Genomic DNA, 17,393 nt, shown 5'->3' with positions numbered 1-17,393 from the left:
CTCCACACTGGGGATCAAGCCCACAACCCAGGCATATGCCCTGACCGGGAATCGAACCTGGTTCATAGATCGATGCTCAACCACTGAGCCACGCCAGTCAGGCCACAGGTTGCTTCTTGTATGGTGCCTGACTGGAGATAGAGCCTGCAACCTTAGCATATGGGGAGGACACTCTAACCAAGTGAGCTACCTGGCCAAGACCTGCAACAAGGATTTTTAAGTAAAATATGAAACCCTAAGAATTTGATCAGTGCAGTGCTGATAATCATTTCTATAAGTGGAAGGGGAAACAAATCATTATCTCAGTGTAGAATCCAAAATTCCCCACTTAACCCTTAGTCTGAAATAAACCAAGATTTCCACATCTCTTCTCCTGCCACATTCTACATAATTAACTGTTTTTCTAATTCGTGAATCATAATAGACAATACACATCTGACAAATAATTTTATAAATATAGGGCAGTGTTTAACTTTTTTTTTCATTATCTCTCCCTCAAGAGAATTTTTAAACATTTTCCCCTAATCATTCGGTTCCCACCACCTCATTAAATTAAATATTAAGTAATAAGATTTTATCTGGTAGGGCTGAGCTTTAGAGAGCCAAACCCTTGTAATATCTAAGATTCTCACTTACACACACACACACACACACACACACACACACACACACACCAAGGGGTGATATTGCCCCCATTGGGAATACATGATGTAGTTGTACTTCCTAGAATATTCACTGTAGAAACTATAATTTACAGCTTTTCAATCTCTGCCAGGATTTCCTAAAATGAAATTTTAATTTGGAATACAAAGAGGAGCTTTTAAAACAAGGCAAAATCCACAGAAGATTCCTCTTTCCCTCGATCCTACCTAAACTCTCACTCATGATCGTATTTTGTGTATTCAAGGGAAGTATGTATGTTGTTGTTTTTATTTTATTATTTTATTATTTTATTTAAAAAAATATATATATATATTTTATTGATTTTTTATAGAGAGGAAGAGAGAGGGATAGAGGATTAGAAACATCGATGAGAGAGAAACATCAATCAGCTGCCTCCTGCACACCTCCTACTGGGGATGTGCCTGCAACCAAGATACATACCCGCAACCGGAATCGACCTGGGACCTTTCAGTCCACAGGCCGACGCTCCATCCACCCAGCCAAACCAGTTAGGGCATTGTTGTTGTTTTTTCAAAGAAAAAAAAATAGCCCTAGTGGTTTGGCTCAGTGGGTAGAGTGGCGGCCTGTGGACTGAAGGGACCTGGGTTCAATTCCGGTCAAGAGCACATGCCCGGGTTGCAGGATAAATCCCCAGTAGGGGGCGTGCAGGAGGCAGCCGATCAATAATTCTCTCTCATTGATGGTTCTCTTTCTCCCTCTCCCTTCCTCTCTGGAATCAATAAGAAGTTAAAAAACAAAATAGTAGGGAACTAATCATGTTTAGTAGTAGATGGCTAGAATGAAAGCTATTACGATAGCAAGACTAACAAGGTGAACTGTGACTCTCTTTGCAAATAGGTACGCCTGCACTAGAGCCATGCAAGTTCTCAGGGCCGGCATAGCTGCCTTCTCACTTTTCCCACTGCTCAAGTCTAATTTGTAAATTACCTTGGTCCTGATTTCTTAGCTTTTGTTTCATTGGTATTTCCTACAGCTGACTTAATTCTTTGTGGAGTAAAGGAAATATACATGTTACATATTAGATGTATATACATATATACATATATTTGTATATATAAATCAAAAGAAGAACATTCACTCCTAGATTGGACACAAAGAAGGAGCTATCAATTGACTTTTATAAAGCATTCATTAATAATTAATTAGTTGATATACCTTAAATACTCACTGTAAGATACTTGAGGGCAGAAATCATGTCATATTAACTTATAACCATAACACAGCAAAAATAATAGTAGTTTGATGAACGAATTGGAAAGAAATGTAATCCAGATTTCCGAATTGAAAGTTGGAAATCAAAGGTTCCATGTTTCACATTAGTTTGAGTTAATCACACAAACCAAGACAAATTTCTTTGTATTTATTTTCCACAATGCTTAATTTTCACTTATATCTAATCTGATGGTCTAAGCTCCCTGTGTAGTATTTCAACAAAGACACCAAATCCACAATTTGAATTTAGATTAATTGGTATTATACTTGTAGGGTTGAAGTTATTTAATTTTTTTTACACCAAAAAGGTATATTTCTATTTTCCTTCTGATACACATGGTCTTAAAAATAAGTACTCAGTAAAAATTATACATAGACACATGAAGCAGTATAAAGTGAATATGCTGTTTCCCTAAGGGAAGAAAGCACAAGATAAAATTTCAATACTAGAAAAAGTGCTTGTTTTGTGAAAAAAAAATCTTAAGTCCTATATTATAATGGATTGTTATATATAATTTACTAAACCTGAAGGCCACTCTTACATTTGTACAAGTTGGGTATCATCAGAATAGAGCAATGCGAGATTCATAAAGGAGGATAAATTTCTTTACTTTTTCTACCCTTCCTTTTTCTACCCTTGAGAGGCTGAAGTATGCTATAGGTCTCCAATGTTGTCTTATATTTTTCAAATCAGATGAAAATATTTTCAAAATGTAAAATACACAGTTTGTTATCTTTTGTTGTATAAAACAGTGGAACATTAAAAGGCTTTAAAATACCAGGTCTTTTTGGACATTCCAAAGTGTGTTTGCACTCTTCTTAAAAAGGGCCTCCTCCTCAGAAGTCAAGTTAATTTTCACAATATCTGAGATACCACTTTGCCCCAAGATACAAGGGACACTGAGAAAGATTTCTTCTTTTATTCCATATAAGCCCTAAAAGGCAAAATTAGATTATTGTTCAGTTAACCTGATATGGAAAAGCAGCTGTGCTAGAGAGCTTCTTTTTTTTAATTTTTTTTATTTTATTGATTTTTTACAGAGAGAAAGGGAGAGGGATAGAGAGTTAGAAACATCGATGAGAGAGAAACATGGATCAGCTGCCTCCTGCACACCTCCTACTGGGGATGTGCCCACAACCAAGGTACATGCCCTTGACCGGAATCTAACCTGGTACCTTTCAGTCCGCAGGCCAATGCTCTATCCACTGAGCCAAACCGGTTAGGGCGAGAGCTTCTTAAGAATAAGAGTATACTGGAGAGACTATGGAGCACAAGAATCACTCAGAGGGCGGTTAAGTGATCACTGACAATACCAAGAGCATCCTAATATCCTATGACCATGTGGAACTTGGTTTCAGTAACATGAATATCGTGCCAGAGGTCTCAAAGGGACCAAGAAAGGCACTGTTTACTTCACCCCTTCCCGGGTTATCCTTCTGTCTAAGGGGAAGGATGCCATGCAGTCCTTCATAATGTCATTTCATCTGATAAAGTACTGTAAAATCAAGTAGCCTATGTTTGAGATACACCAAGAGAACAGTGAATTCAGAAGCAGAAAGTGGCTGAGAAGGCTCTGTTTTGTATAAATTGACCTTTACACCATGGTGTGCCACTGAGTTTGGACAAAAGATGCCACAGATGGCATCTCAAGTCTCCAGAAGTGAGCCTCCAATGGAACCTATGGGTATGGGAACTCTCTCGTGCCTAGCAGGGCCCCCACCAGTTGCCAATGGAATATACTCCTGCCTTCCAGGATACCTTTATCCACTGCCCCAAACTGACTTCTATCCTGAACCTCCCATGATGTACAGGGCCCATGGCATAGGTGCAGTCATGGCCACTGCCCTATCTTGGACCTATTGAAACATTGGTCTACAGCCCTAATGTTCCCTCCACTCCAGCAGCTGAATCCAAGGCCATAGAAGCAGCTGCCAGAAAGTCTATTAAAACCTGCACAAATTGCCTGGCTGGCGTGGCTCAGTGGTTGAGCACCGACCTATGAACCAGGAGGTCATGGTTTGATTCCCGGTCAGGGCACATGCCCGGGTTGCGGGCTCTATCCCAGTAGGGGGCATGCAGGAGGCAACTGATCAATGATTCTCCCTCATCATTGATGTTTCTATCTCTCTCCCTCTCCTTTCCTCTCTGAAATCAATAAGAATATATTTAAAAAAAAACAAAAAAGCCCTGCACAACTCACACAATGCTTGCATGCTCATAAACTAGCCTCTGCCTCTCCTTACTATCCCTGAAAGATAAGAAGACCCAGTAGACCCCTCAGACCTCCATCACTCATTACTCTTTCCTACCCCATCCTTGGGGTTGAGTCTAGGGTTGGAGGAGGTGATGGAAAGGTCTTGTTCTTCCCCCAGGTCTGATTATAAAGAGTTATCAGGAACTAGCATTCAGAGAATGGCAAAGCCCCTTGATTCTAGAGTGGTGCCTCCCAGTTTCCCACAATAGCTCAAAGCCCACAGGCACTACTTAACCAAGCTTCCCTCTCACCATTTCTGGGGCTCTCCTCAGGAGCTCAGGGTATACACCTTGTCTTGCTATAGTCACCCACAGAGGGATTCTCTGGCCACCTCCTCCACTGAAGTCCAGCTCCCTCATTTTGGTAGCCACTTTATATTCAACCTCATGAGCTCCATCAGACCAACCACACATCTTCCTCTGAGGGCCCCTTGCCAGGCTGTACTCACATTCACTCCTCTCTGGTCTGTGCCTAGCTATGGAAGTCCACTGCCCCACCAGACTGTCAGCCCACATTCCATTCCCAGCCAGGCTCCAGCTCCAGTTACACTCACGTTCCCTTACTTTCCCTGTACTTGGTCATTCTGTTGTCACCTCTCTGTAACTTTTGAAGTTTTTACATGAGCTTCCAGATGTTGGGTGGCATCAGAAAGAAGGTCACTATGGCTGGGTAAGAAAGCCCTCTGCTTCCCTGTCAGTGTTCCGGGAATTTGTGAATTTGTTTCCCTCTGCTTCCTCTTCCTCTCTCTCTCTCTCTCTCTCTCTCTCTCTCTCTCTCTCTCTCTCTCTCTCTCTCTCTCCCTCCCTCCCCCCCTCCTTCCCTCCCTCCCTCCCTTCCTCTTTTCTCTAGAAGGGGCTTCTCTGACTAGAACTGTAGAATGCATGCCCATCCCATCATGCCATTTGGGGGCTGCTGGTTGGGCTGAAAACAAGGGCCTAGACCCCTGGGGCCTGGCCTGGCCCTGTGTGCTGACCATGACCCAGCCTACCCTCTTCCTTTTGGTGGCCTGACACTGCTTGCTTTTCCCTTCATCGAGCACTTCCCATTACTCCCTTTGCTCTCTGAATTTCAACAGATGACCTATTTTTTCAGATCCTCAAGAGTTCTCTGCTTATATCTACCTCCAGATCCTCTTGCACATGTGTTCCCTCTGCTTGGATAATTAATCCAGCCTTCCAAATTAACTCCTCCTCATTACTTGGATTAGGTCATTTTACTTCTTTGGGAAGACTTCCCTAACCACCACCCATGCCCCTTCCCAGAGTAGCTAAATTCTCTTCTTGTGTACCCTTAGCACTTTCTAGTTTTTCATCATAGCACTTAGTATAATTTATTATTAGATATGTTCTTTTGTAATTGTTTTATTAAACCCATTTTTCATTAACTTCTATGAGGGCAGGGTCTCTGTCTTTTTTGTTCACCATTATATCCTCAACACCTTGTATATGCCTGGCACATAGTAAAGACTCAACAAACATTAATGATAATAAAGATCAATTTAAGCCTACCTTAACCATAGTCGAAACTGGATGCACTCTCCTAAGATTTTTCAAAATTGTTTCTACCAGATTTGTCACAGATAGGCCAATAGCCCAAGAGGTGTACCCCTTCAGCTTAATAATCTCATAGGCACTACAGTTGTAGAAAGTAAGAAAATCAAATGAATGAGAAGTCAACATAGAGAAAAGAATATATTTCAAGCATCCATTCTGAAGCAACTTACAAATCAATGCCACTCCATTAAATTTTCTAGAAATCAGTTATAAATAAGTAATACAAGTTTCTATACTACTCTCATAGACTTCATTATCACTTTAATAATTCACCCTCCTTTTATCATAAAGGCAGAATATTGAAGCATATATGCCATTCAAGATGAAAATTAGTTTTCAACTTTTTAAAAAATATATATTTTATTCATTTTTTACAGAGAGGAAGGGAGAGAGATAGTTAGAAACATCGATGAGAGAGAAACATCAATCAGCTACCTCCTGCACACCTCCTACTGGGGATGTGCCCGCAACCAAGGTACATGCCCTTGACTGGAATCGAACCTGGGACCCTTCAGTTCGCAGGCCGATGCTCTATCCACTGAGCCAAACCAGTTAGGGCAGTTTTCAGCTTTTTGTATTATTGCTTCTTTTTAATTTTTTTATTGAATTTATTGGGGTGACACTGATTTAAAAAAATTACATAGGTTTTAGGTATACAATTCTACAATATAGCATCTGTATGTTATATTGTGTATTTTATATTATTGCTTAAATATCCAAACATAGAACCTGTTCACCTTGAAAGTTAGCATATACATCTTGCTAGCCACTTAAAATTGTTACTGGGGTGCAATGTATATAATTTAAGCCATGTGCACATATTTTTCCTAAGAATATATCATTAAACCAGTTCATGGTACATTTTCTTTATTTTTATTTATTTCAGATAAGAAGGGAGAGGGGGAGAGAGAGAGAGAGAAATACAAATGATGAGACAGAATCATTAATCAGCTGCCTCCTGCATGCCCCACACTGGGAATCAAGCCTGCAACCTGGGCATATGCCCTGACAGGGAATCAAACTGTGACATCCTGGTTCATAGGTTGACGCTCAACCCCTGAGCCATGCTGGCTGGGCCATGATACGTTTTCAAAAGAAAATAACACAGTCCTAAACACTATGTAATTTCTCATCTCAAACTTGTAAAATACACAATACTTTTATTTTGTTGTTAAACCTCACCAGAGGATATTTTTTTCCATTAAGAGAGAGTGGAAGAGCCGAAACTGGTTTGGCTCAGTGGATAGAGCGTCGGACTGCGGACTGAAAGGTCCCAGGTTCGATTCCGGTCAAGGGCATGTATCTCGGTTGTGGGCACATCCCCGGTGGGGGGTGTGCAGGAGGCAGCAGGTCGATGTTTCTCTATCATCGATGTTTCTAGCTCTCTATCCCTCTCCCTTCCTCTCTGTAAAAGATCAATAAAATATATATATATAAAAAAAAAGAGAGAGAGTGGAAGAAATGGAGGGATTGGGGAAGAGAAAAACATCGCTGTGAGAGAAACACATCAATTGGTTGCCTCCCATGTGCCCTGATCATGGCTGGAGATAATCAAACCCAAAATTCAGGTATGTGCCCTTGACCAGGAATCAAACCCACGACCCTTCAGTTCACAGGCCGATGCTCTAGCCACTGAACACTCCAGCCAGGATAGAACATAATACATTTTTATAGAAACTTTAGAACTGTATCAATCCACCAAGTTATTAATAGTGATTATTTTTTAGTGACAGGCTTACAGGTGCTATTATTTTCATTTTTTAAAAAATATATTTCATTAAATTCAGAGAGGAAAGGAGAGGGAGAAAGAGACAGAAACATCAATGATGAGAGAGAATCATTGATTGACTGCCTCCTGCAGGCCCACACTAGGGACCGAGCCTACAACCCGGGTATGTGCCCTGACTAGGAATAGAATTGTGACCTCCTGGTTCATAGGTCAATGTTCAACCACTGAGCCATGCCGGCTGGGCTGCTATTATTTTCTTTATGCTTTCCTGAGTATTCTTGTTGTCTACAATATATATGTATTACTAGAGGCCCGGTACATGAAATTCGTACATGGGGTGTGTGTCTGTGTGTGTCCCTCAGCCCAGCCTGCACCCTCTACAATCTGGGACCCCTCGAGGGATGTCTGACTGCCCGTTTAGGCCCGATCCCTCTCACAATCCAGGACTGCTGGCTCCCAACCACTCACCTGCCTGCCTGCCTGATTGCCCCTAACTGCTTCTGCCTGCCAGCCTGATCATCCCCTAACCACTCCCCTGCCAGCCTGATCCACCCCCAACTGCCCTCCCCTGCAGGCCTGGACCTCCCCCAACTTCCCTCCCCTGCAGGCCTGGTCCCCCCCAACTGCCCTCCCCTGCAAGCCTGGTCACTCCCAACTGCCCTCCACTGCAGGCCTGGTTGCTCCTAACTGCCCTCCCCTGCCAGCCTGGTCATCCCTAAGTTCTCTCCCCTGCTGGCCTGGTAGTCCCCAACTGCCCTCCCCTGCAGGCCTGGTCCCCCCCAACTGTCCTCCCCTGCAGGCCTGATATCCCCCAACTGCCCTCCCTTGCAGGCCTGGTCCTTCCCAACTGCCCTGCCCTGCTGGCCATCTTGTGGTGGCCATCTTGTGTTCACATGGGGTGGCCATCTTTGACCACATTGGGGTGGCCATCTTGTGTGCTGGAGTGATGGTCAATTTGCATATTACCTCTTTATTTTATAGGATATTTTTGTACTGCCACCAACAGTGGTCTCAGGTTTGGATTGACTCAAAAGACAGGAGGTTTTAACATAGCACTGAGTTTACTTAGCTTTGAGAAAGGGATCCAGGATAGGAAACATAGAATGTACAACATTGTTATTCCTATCAGGTTATCTAACAACCACCAACACATAATTTCAAGGCACCAGGACTGCACATAACATACTTGGTTGCAAAATATAAGACTGATGGGTAAATGAACCACCTCAGCACATAACAGTTGGACTGTACTCATCGTGGTGTGTTAGGATTTGACTGTCAATCCAGAACCAGGGGTACTATTAGAAGTCATGCAGATTAGTGTCAAATTAGAATTAGCTTTCAGACCAAGACTCTGTGAGGTAAGTAAAAGGAAAGGGAGGAAGATTATGCCTAGAAAGTAATTAATTGATGGTATACAAATTGAAAGCTCTGCATAGATAACTCGGGACAAATCTTATCAGTGGAATCTGGATGACAGATCTATCCTTTCAGGAATTAACAAAATCACTTGAGAGCCCTAGTCGGCTTTACTCAGTGGTTAGAGCATCAGCCCTCAGACTAAAGGGTCACGGATTCGATTCCCAGTCAAGGGCATGTACCTCAGTTGCAGGCTTGATCCCCAGTCCTGGTCAGGGTGCATGCAGGAGGCAACCAATCCATGTCTCTCTCTCACATCAAGGTTTCTCTGTCTCTTGCCCCTCTCTTCCATTCACTCTAAAAATCAATGGAAAAATATCCTCCAGGTAGGATTAACAACAAAAAATGGCTTGAGAAAGAGGATTGAGAAAAAAATGGCTAAAAAATAATCCTTTATTTGTTATTAATCATCCAAATGAAAATAAAACTGTTGGTATAAAAGGAAAGCTAAAGGGAACAAAGAGAACAAGCAGTTCTAAGGCTGGTATTTTAAGACAAAAACTGATCCATGTTCTAAATTACATGATCTATTGGGAACCTGGAAGGACGTCTTATTAAATCCTGATGTCACTCCTCTGCAATTATTGGTTAGGTACTGGAAAATCAAAGACTATAAAAGAGTTGAGTCATTTTTTAGATAAATACTAGCAGTACTCTAAAGATTGTTTTTATAATTATAGATCCTCTGCTAAATGACTACAGGGCAAATAATTCCATTTTGGCCACTGCATTGTTGAGAGGACTAACTGGAATAAGTACTGATCTATAACATGTTATAGTATTTGGTATTCAAAACACATAGGACTCTAGTGGGAAATGTGATCATAATCATTGTTCAATCAGTATGCCACAAGAATTTTTTTAAATACCCTAATTATTTTGTCAGGGATGCTGACCACTTTTCCCTTAGATTGTCAAATTAAAAAAAAAAAATGACACAGCCAACACAACCATAGCTGTCCAGTGTGAATGACTCAAAATTATACCTATTTTTTGCCAGATTAGCAAAAAATATGTTTTCATTTTTGGTGTACCACAGAATGGTAGTAATTAGTTTATGTGTGCCATGAGATGAAAAGGAACTAACATTCCCTGTGATCTGATTATTAGGGGTTGGGCAGACAAAAGACTAACACTGTAACATCCCTATAAGCAATAGATGGACTGGTCCCTGACACCTGGAAACCAGTATTAGCTAAAACATGTTCCTTAGTTGGCTGTATTATGATTGTTCCTCCAGATCAGTAGATTCCTGCATTTACTGAGAAATGGCGTCTAAGGATCCTGGTAACTGAAAACATATGGTCTATAGGTAAGGGACATTTTTTTATCTTTTTTTTATTTTTTTATTTTTATTGAGGTATTACATGTGAACATATCTTACCATTACCCCCCCCACCCCACACCCATACATGCCCTCACCCCCCAGAGTTTTGCGTCCATTGTTTATGCTTATAATGCATGCATACAAGTGGTAAGGGACATTTTTGTTGAGAAGGTTTGAAAATGATACTAATATTAACACGTTTTGTTCAATAATTTATTAACAAAGGGTTTGTAGATTCCTTTAAGGAAATTTAAGAAAATAAAATATAACAATAATAATGATCAAAGTGAAAAGATATTTTGGGAAATTGACTGAGAACTTCCAATTGATGCAATCTCTATGGAAACAGTTTGGCCAGAAGAAGAAATAAATAAATAAATTTGCTTTAGAGATACTGAACACACAATTGAATGTGTCTACCAATACCTTTAATAAAATACAAGTGATCCTATCCTATATAATAAAAGGGTAATATGCAAATTGACCGAATGGCAGAAAGACCAGTCGCTATGACACGCACTGACCACTGGGGGTCAGATGTTCAACACAGGAGCTGCCCCCTGGTAGTCAGTGCGCTCCCACGGGGGGGGGGGGGGGTTGAGGGGGAAAGAGTACTGCTCAGCCAGAAGCGGGGCTCGCTGCAGGCTCACGCCTGGCGAGTGCAGCTGTGGTGGCAGGAGCCGACTCGGCAGCTGGTGGACATCCCCCAAGGGGTCCTGGGCAGCAAGAGGGCAGGGGCCGGGCTAAGGGACCCCCCACCAGTGTATGAATGTCATGCACCAGGCCTCTAGTAGTAAATAAAAGGGGAAAGTAAGGTAGTTCAATTAGTAAAGAATTACCAAAACACTTTGAGAGATTCTAATTACCTTTCGATCTTAATAGATCCTGATGGTTATAAGTATACTAGCCTTTCATTTTCTATGTATAAAGTATTAAAGACATGTTAGTCAAACAAACTCTGAGGAATATGTGATACAAAGATAATCACCCAAGTCATGGAGAGATATCACGAGTAAAAGGTTAACAGCAAGTATGGACCTTTCAGAAAAGGCAGGAGTATCTGGGAAGAGGATCTTGAATTTGCTTTTGCAGAAAGACACAATATTTTAGGTTTAAACAAATTAGTTAAGCACTGGAGGATTCTGGGATAATGGCAAAATAGGAAGCACTAAGATTCTATCTCTCTACCTAGGCAATAATTACACTGCCAGAATCTGTCTCATATAACTCTTTTGGAACTCTGAAGTTTTTTGAACACTTGAAACTTCAGGGGAAGGTTTGTACAGTAAATTGTGGTTAATTTCAACCAATTTAAGCTCTTAGTTAACTGGACAGGGCTTCATTTAAGTTATATCTTAAGTACACTCTATGATATTCTCACAATTACAAAACCATCTAACAATGCATTTCTCAGTATGTATTCTCATCGTTAAGCAGTGCATGACTGTAACTGAAATGAAAAACTCACTAGAGATTCAAAGGCAGATTTGAGCAGAGAGAAGAATGAATCAGCTAAGTGAAATAAGCCAGTCACAAAAAGACAAATACTGTATGATTCCACTATATAAAAGACTTAAAGTAAATTTTTTTTTAAGTCAAGAATGTTGGTTGACAGAGCCTGGGAAGAGAGGGAGGAATAGACTTGTCTTAGTTTACAAGATGAAAGAGATATGAAATGGATGGTGGTGATGGTTACACAATAATATGAATGATTTTAATACCACTGAATAAATTTAAAATGGTTAAAGATGGTAAATTTTATATTATGTGTAATCCATCACAATCAAAATTTGAAAAAAAAAATAAATTAGTTAAAATGTTGGATATTAAACATAACAGAGCTAGGTTATCAGCATTGTATATTATGTAACCCTTGATTTGTGCATTGCACCAGGACTAGAAGACTGAGAGCAAACATACAGATCCTGAGGGTTATGTGGCAATAACTGTATTAAAAACTACTGAATGTCAACTGTAATTTAAAAAAAAGTGTTGGTGCCTGTATAACTGGACTGACACCTGCTCTTGCAAGAATGTATAAAAGTCTCATTTTCACCATTAACAAAGAAGTGTTGGAAAACAAAGATAGCATCTTTCCTATAGTGGGGTAATCTGCCCTTTTCCCTTGCAACTGAGTGTGCCCAACACAGTGATGTGGCCTGGAAGCTACACCTAAGCACCTGTAATACCTCCTTAAAAATGCTAATACTCTATACTGTTTTTTTGTCCAGTGTGCTTTCACCAAGCTTAATGAACTTAATGCTAGGTTAAAGCTTAGTATGCTTTGCTAACTTGACAGTCTGAACTTCAAAACACTATTTATTGCCATGTACTTTATTTCCTTTTTTAAATTGTGGTAAAATTGTCCATTTTAACCATTTTGAGTATACAGTTAAATGGTATTAAGTACATAAACACTGTTGTATAACTATTACTACCATCATATCCAGAACTTTGTCATCTTCCCAATTGAAACTCTGTATGCATTAAGGTGATCGTGTGATTTTATGATCAGAAAATAATTTATTTTTGTAAACTAAAAGGCATTTAAAAAAATAAAAACTTGCCCATAATCACTTTTGCTATATTGTGTACCTTTTTAGTCTCTTCCCTAATTATTATACATTTCTGTAGAGTTGGCATCCTAAATATACATTACACTTGAGCTTTTATAAATTTAATATTCCAGTTTAGAATATCCAGAAGTGATTTTTAGGTTGTATAACTTTTACTAATATGTGACTTGGCTAGAGCATAAAGGAGAATCAGGTGTGCTGTTAAAGCTAATTTACACAGAGTCAGACACTTCATTTATAAATACACCCAGTTAATTTCTGATCATCTGCATCAGTTTCGTGTTGTTTTTTTCATCAAGTCATTTGATGAACACAAGTTCTAAGGGCTATTCTAAGCATTTTACATGTACTAACTCATTTATTCTTCATAACAGTCCTCTAAAGCGAGCTCTATTATTATCCCCATTTTAAAAACTTGGAAACTGAGCTTCTGAAATTTTAAATAACTTCTCAATATCACACTACTTAATAAATGGTGAAGTCAGGTTTCAAACCTAGGTAAGCTGGTTCCAAAGTGCTCATAATTACTTGCTAAATTACCCTGAAACATATGAGTTCTTGTGAAGCACATTTGCTTTGTGAAAATGCCCCCAAATAAAGCTGTGAGTAATGTAAGTCTGAATTCAAGGATTTTCATAAGATTAGAATCATTTGCCACACAAAACTCAAAGATCAACTATATTTTTTTCTGTGACATTTGTTCTTACTACTGATTATTAATGCTTTAAGAAACTTAGTGAGTACTTTACCTCTCAACAACTTGTCTATGGATATTTTTCCATTGGTCCTTGTCTGAATCAGTTCCTAAGTTAGGGTTAAGAGTCTTCAGAGCAACACCAGCAACATTCACCCCACTCCATAAGGGCACTAAAAAGAAATGTATCTCAGAATGAACTCTTCTTCCTAGTACTGCTTCGGTTGTTTTAGTAATTTTTTATAAACTTAGATTACTACCTTATACCATATAATAAAAATAAGTTTCAAATGGCCAAAAAGGGAAATGTAAAAAATAAAATTATGTGTTAGAAAAATATGTAGTAGAATTTATTTATAACTATGTGACATAGGAGGCATTTTAAAGCAAGGCACAAGTACAGAATCCACAAAGAAAAGAATGGTTAAAAAGATAAAATATTACAAGCAAAAAGAGCAACAAATTAACACCACACTTCTCAACAGTAACAAAGAGCTGAGGGGAAACTATTGTCAATCTAGAATCTCATATCCAATAAAGAATGAGGTGAAGCTGACCTGGCCAACTAGCACAGTTAGTTAGAGCATCATCCTGATACACCAAGGTTGTAGGTTCGATCCCGTCAGGGCAAATACAAGAATCAATGGAAGAATGCATAAATAAGTGGTACAACAAATTTCTCAATCTCAATATGTCTCTCTCTCTCTCTCTCTCTCTCTCTCTCTCTCTCTCTCTCTCTCTCAAGTCAATATATAAAAAATGTTCCAGTGGTTGAGCATCGACCTATGCATCAAGAGGTTGCTGGTTCGATTTCCAGGCAAGGCACACTCCCCAGTTGCAGGCTTGATCCCCAGTAGGAGGCATGCAGGAGGCAGCTAATTGATGTTTCTATCTCTATCTGCCTCACTCTTCCTGTCTCTCTAAAAATCAATTTAAAAGTAAATAAAAATATTTTTTTAAGAAATACACTGCTTTGTTTTCAAATAAAATAATGTGATATTAAAAGTGAGAAATAAAAACGTAACTAGGAAAATTTACTTTTAATGACTTCCAGGAGGAAGAGCTGAATTAGTATAGTAACAAGCCAAAAGGTCAAATTAAGAATTTGTCTAAGTCAAATCAAAAGTATTTGTTATCATACCGCATCCTCTCACAATCTGGGATCCCTTGGGGGATGTCGGAGAGCCGGTTTCGGCCCGATCCCCGCAGGCCTGGCTGAGGGACCCCACTAGTGCATGACTGGGGCTGGTGAGGGACCGTGGGAGGGCTCCAGGGCATGTGCACCTGTCTCGCCCCAGTCCCAATCAGCCAGACCCCAGCAGCAAGCTAACCTACTGGTTGGAGCATCTACCCCCTGGTGGTCAGTGTGCATCATAGGAACTGGTTGAACAGTCGAACCAACAGTTGGACACTTAGCATATTAGGCTTTTATTATATAGGATGACATTTGTAGTAAAAAAACAACAGACAAATACAAGAAGGACTCATTAAATGCTTTGAATAAACAAATGAATAACTGAATCAATGGTCCCTATTCTTAATGGGTTTACTGCCACTGTGGAAAGAAGATTCAAACATATAATACAATTAGAGAATACTGTAAGAAGTATAAAGTTCTAACTGTGCTGCAGAGCTTAAATGTTTTAAGTTCAGAAAAGAAAAAGGTTGGTATGGCCTAAGTAACAGTTTAAATCACAAAATATATAAATTTATTTAAATGAAAAGTCTGGAATAAATAAAGCTATATAGTCAAAAAGTAAATTAGTGGTTGCATGGGGCTGGGGTGGGAGTGAGTTCAGAAGTAAAAGTTTCTTTCTGGGTTGATAAAAATGTTCTATAATTAGGCTGTGGTAATGACTGCACAACTTGGTGAATATACTAAAAACCAGTGAATTATACACTTTAAATGGGTGAATTTTATGGTATATGAATTGTACCTTCGTAATGTTTAAAAAAATAACAATAAATGAAAGTGCTCCAGCTAAGAGAAACATTCACTGACTTTTAAAATAGTTATATGCTCTATGCACAATTTAATGAGTAACTAAATCAACGATGCAAAAGAATGAAAATCAAAAAAGATAGTGTACACCAGGGAAATACCAATAAAACAAAAGTTACACAGCTATATTAATATCACAAAAAATAGACTTTAAATAAGCATCATTATAGATAAGTGTGATTACATAATGAAAATGGGTTTATACTTACCACTAGAATCACCATGTTCTCCAATAATCCAACCGTGGCAGCTAGTGGAATGGACACCCAACTTGTCTCCAATCAGGTAACGGAAACGGGCAGAGTCTAGATTACAACCACTTCCAATTATACGAGTGGCAGGTAAGCCACTTAGCTTCCAGACCACATATGTCAAAATATCCACTAGGAAGAAAAATTTGTTACAAAAGATTTATAATAACTTCCTTTTACAATTTGCTTTTCTGAATAGACAGATCAATTGTCTTAGTCAAATATAAATTTATTACAAAATTTGAGCCGAAACCGGTTTGGCTCAGTGGATAGAGCGTCGGCCTGCGGACTCAAGGGTCCCAGGTTCGATTCCAGTCAAGGGCATGTACCTTGGTTGCGGGCACATCCCCAGTAGGGGGTGTGCAAGAGGCAGCTGATCAATGTTTCTAACTATCCCTCTCTCTTCCTCTCTGTAAAAAATCAATTAAAAAATATATTTTAAAAAAATTTGAAGAAAAGCAATTCAACAAGAAAATATTGATAATCTCTCATGTAGGTTTTAAGAGGTTAAATTATTCACTATCAGAATTTTTTAAATTCTTTTAAGATAATATATGTGCCTATCTGTATATTTTATAGTCGGTTAATTCTACCTCAAGGCTGCCTAGATTTTTCCTCTCTATCACCATAGCCTCATCTAAGCTACCAACATTTCCTACCTAGACAAAAGTCACATGCATACCCAGGGCAGTGTGCCAGTGCGTGCATGCTCAGGAAAAACATGAGAAGATCCTAAGCTTAAGCTCTGTATGACCTTGAGGCTCTGCACAAGCAGGAAGTGAAGAACACAGTTGTAAAACTGGCTGAGTGTTGAAGGCATGCTCCAACATGCACACAGAGGCCTACATCAAAGACTGGGAGATACGTTTTGGTTCCACATTTTTTTAAAGTTCCATTCAATCATTAGCTGATTACTAAACAAACAGATAAAAGATGTCTGTGGCCATGCACAACAAAGAATACAGACTTGCAGAATGAGTTCACAAAAGTTATGAAATAAACAAAAGACAACTGCAACAAGCATCATCAACAACAAAAATCCCTAGGAGAGAAGAATTTGATTTATAGTTTTCATACTATAATTTTTTTAATGTTGTTTTTAACAAAAATTATGAGGCATGAAACAAAATAAAGAAGTTTGCACCAAAGGAAAAAAAGCATCAATAGAAACTGAGAAAGCCTTAACAATGAACTAACTTATCTTCAAGTCTACTGACTCCTCCTTCTGCCTTTTCAATCTCATGTTAAACCCTTCTATTGAATTTTCATTTAACTTTCAATTCAGAATTTCTATTTAGTTTCTTTTTTTAATTTCTGTTTATTACTATTCAATATGTGGTGAGACATATTTACCTCTTTCGGCTTGGTTTGCTTTAGCTCTTTAAACATACTTTTAATAGTTGACTTAAAGTATTTGTCTGAGCCCTACCTGGTTTGGCTCAGTGGATAGAGCATCGATCTGTGGACTAAAGGGTCCCAGATTCAATTCCGGTCAAGGGTGCATGCCCAAGTTGCAGGCTCTCTCCCCAGTATGGGGCATGCAGGAGGCAGCCAATCAATGACTCTCTCTCATTATTGATGTTTCTATCTCTTCCTCTCCTTTCCTCTCTGAGATCAATAAAAATATATTTAAATAAATAAATAAAGTATTTGATAAATCTTTGTTCAGTGACTCTGGCCAGAACTTCCAG

At 39.2% G+C, this 17,393-nt stretch overlaps 1 protein-coding gene and 1 pseudogene across 1 annotated transcript in view; one reads left to right on the top strand and one right to left on the bottom strand.

Moving 5' to 3' along the window:
- Positions 1–2,023: 2,023 nt before the first annotated feature.
- LDHC (lactate dehydrogenase C) overlaps positions 2,024–17,393 on the bottom strand; it is a 31,995-nt gene continuing 16,625 nt past the window's right edge. The window contains exons 5-8 of the mRNA XM_008148992.3: positions 15,661–15,834; positions 13,505–13,622; positions 5,660–5,783; positions 2,024–2,831 (exon numbers count right to left, since the gene is read on the bottom strand). Of these exons, the coding sequence (XP_008147214.1) occupies positions 2,667–2,831; positions 5,660–5,783; positions 13,505–13,622; positions 15,661–15,834 (581 nt within the window). The 3' untranslated portion in view covers positions 2,024–2,666. The remainder of the gene's footprint in view (positions 2,832–5,659; positions 5,784–13,504; positions 13,623–15,660; positions 15,835–17,393) is intronic.
- Positions 3,161–5,230, top strand: LOC114234257 (WW domain-binding protein 2-like; annotated as a pseudogene).

Source organism: Eptesicus fuscus, chromosome 13, assembly GCF_027574615.1.
Source record: "Eptesicus fuscus isolate TK198812 chromosome 13, DD_ASM_mEF_20220401, whole genome shotgun sequence".
In the NCBI taxonomy this organism is placed as follows: domain Eukaryota; kingdom Metazoa; phylum Chordata; class Mammalia; order Chiroptera; family Vespertilionidae; genus Eptesicus; species Eptesicus fuscus.
The sequence above is the reverse complement of the archived record's forward strand: the minus strand, read 5'-3'. Positions and strand labels throughout refer to the sequence as shown.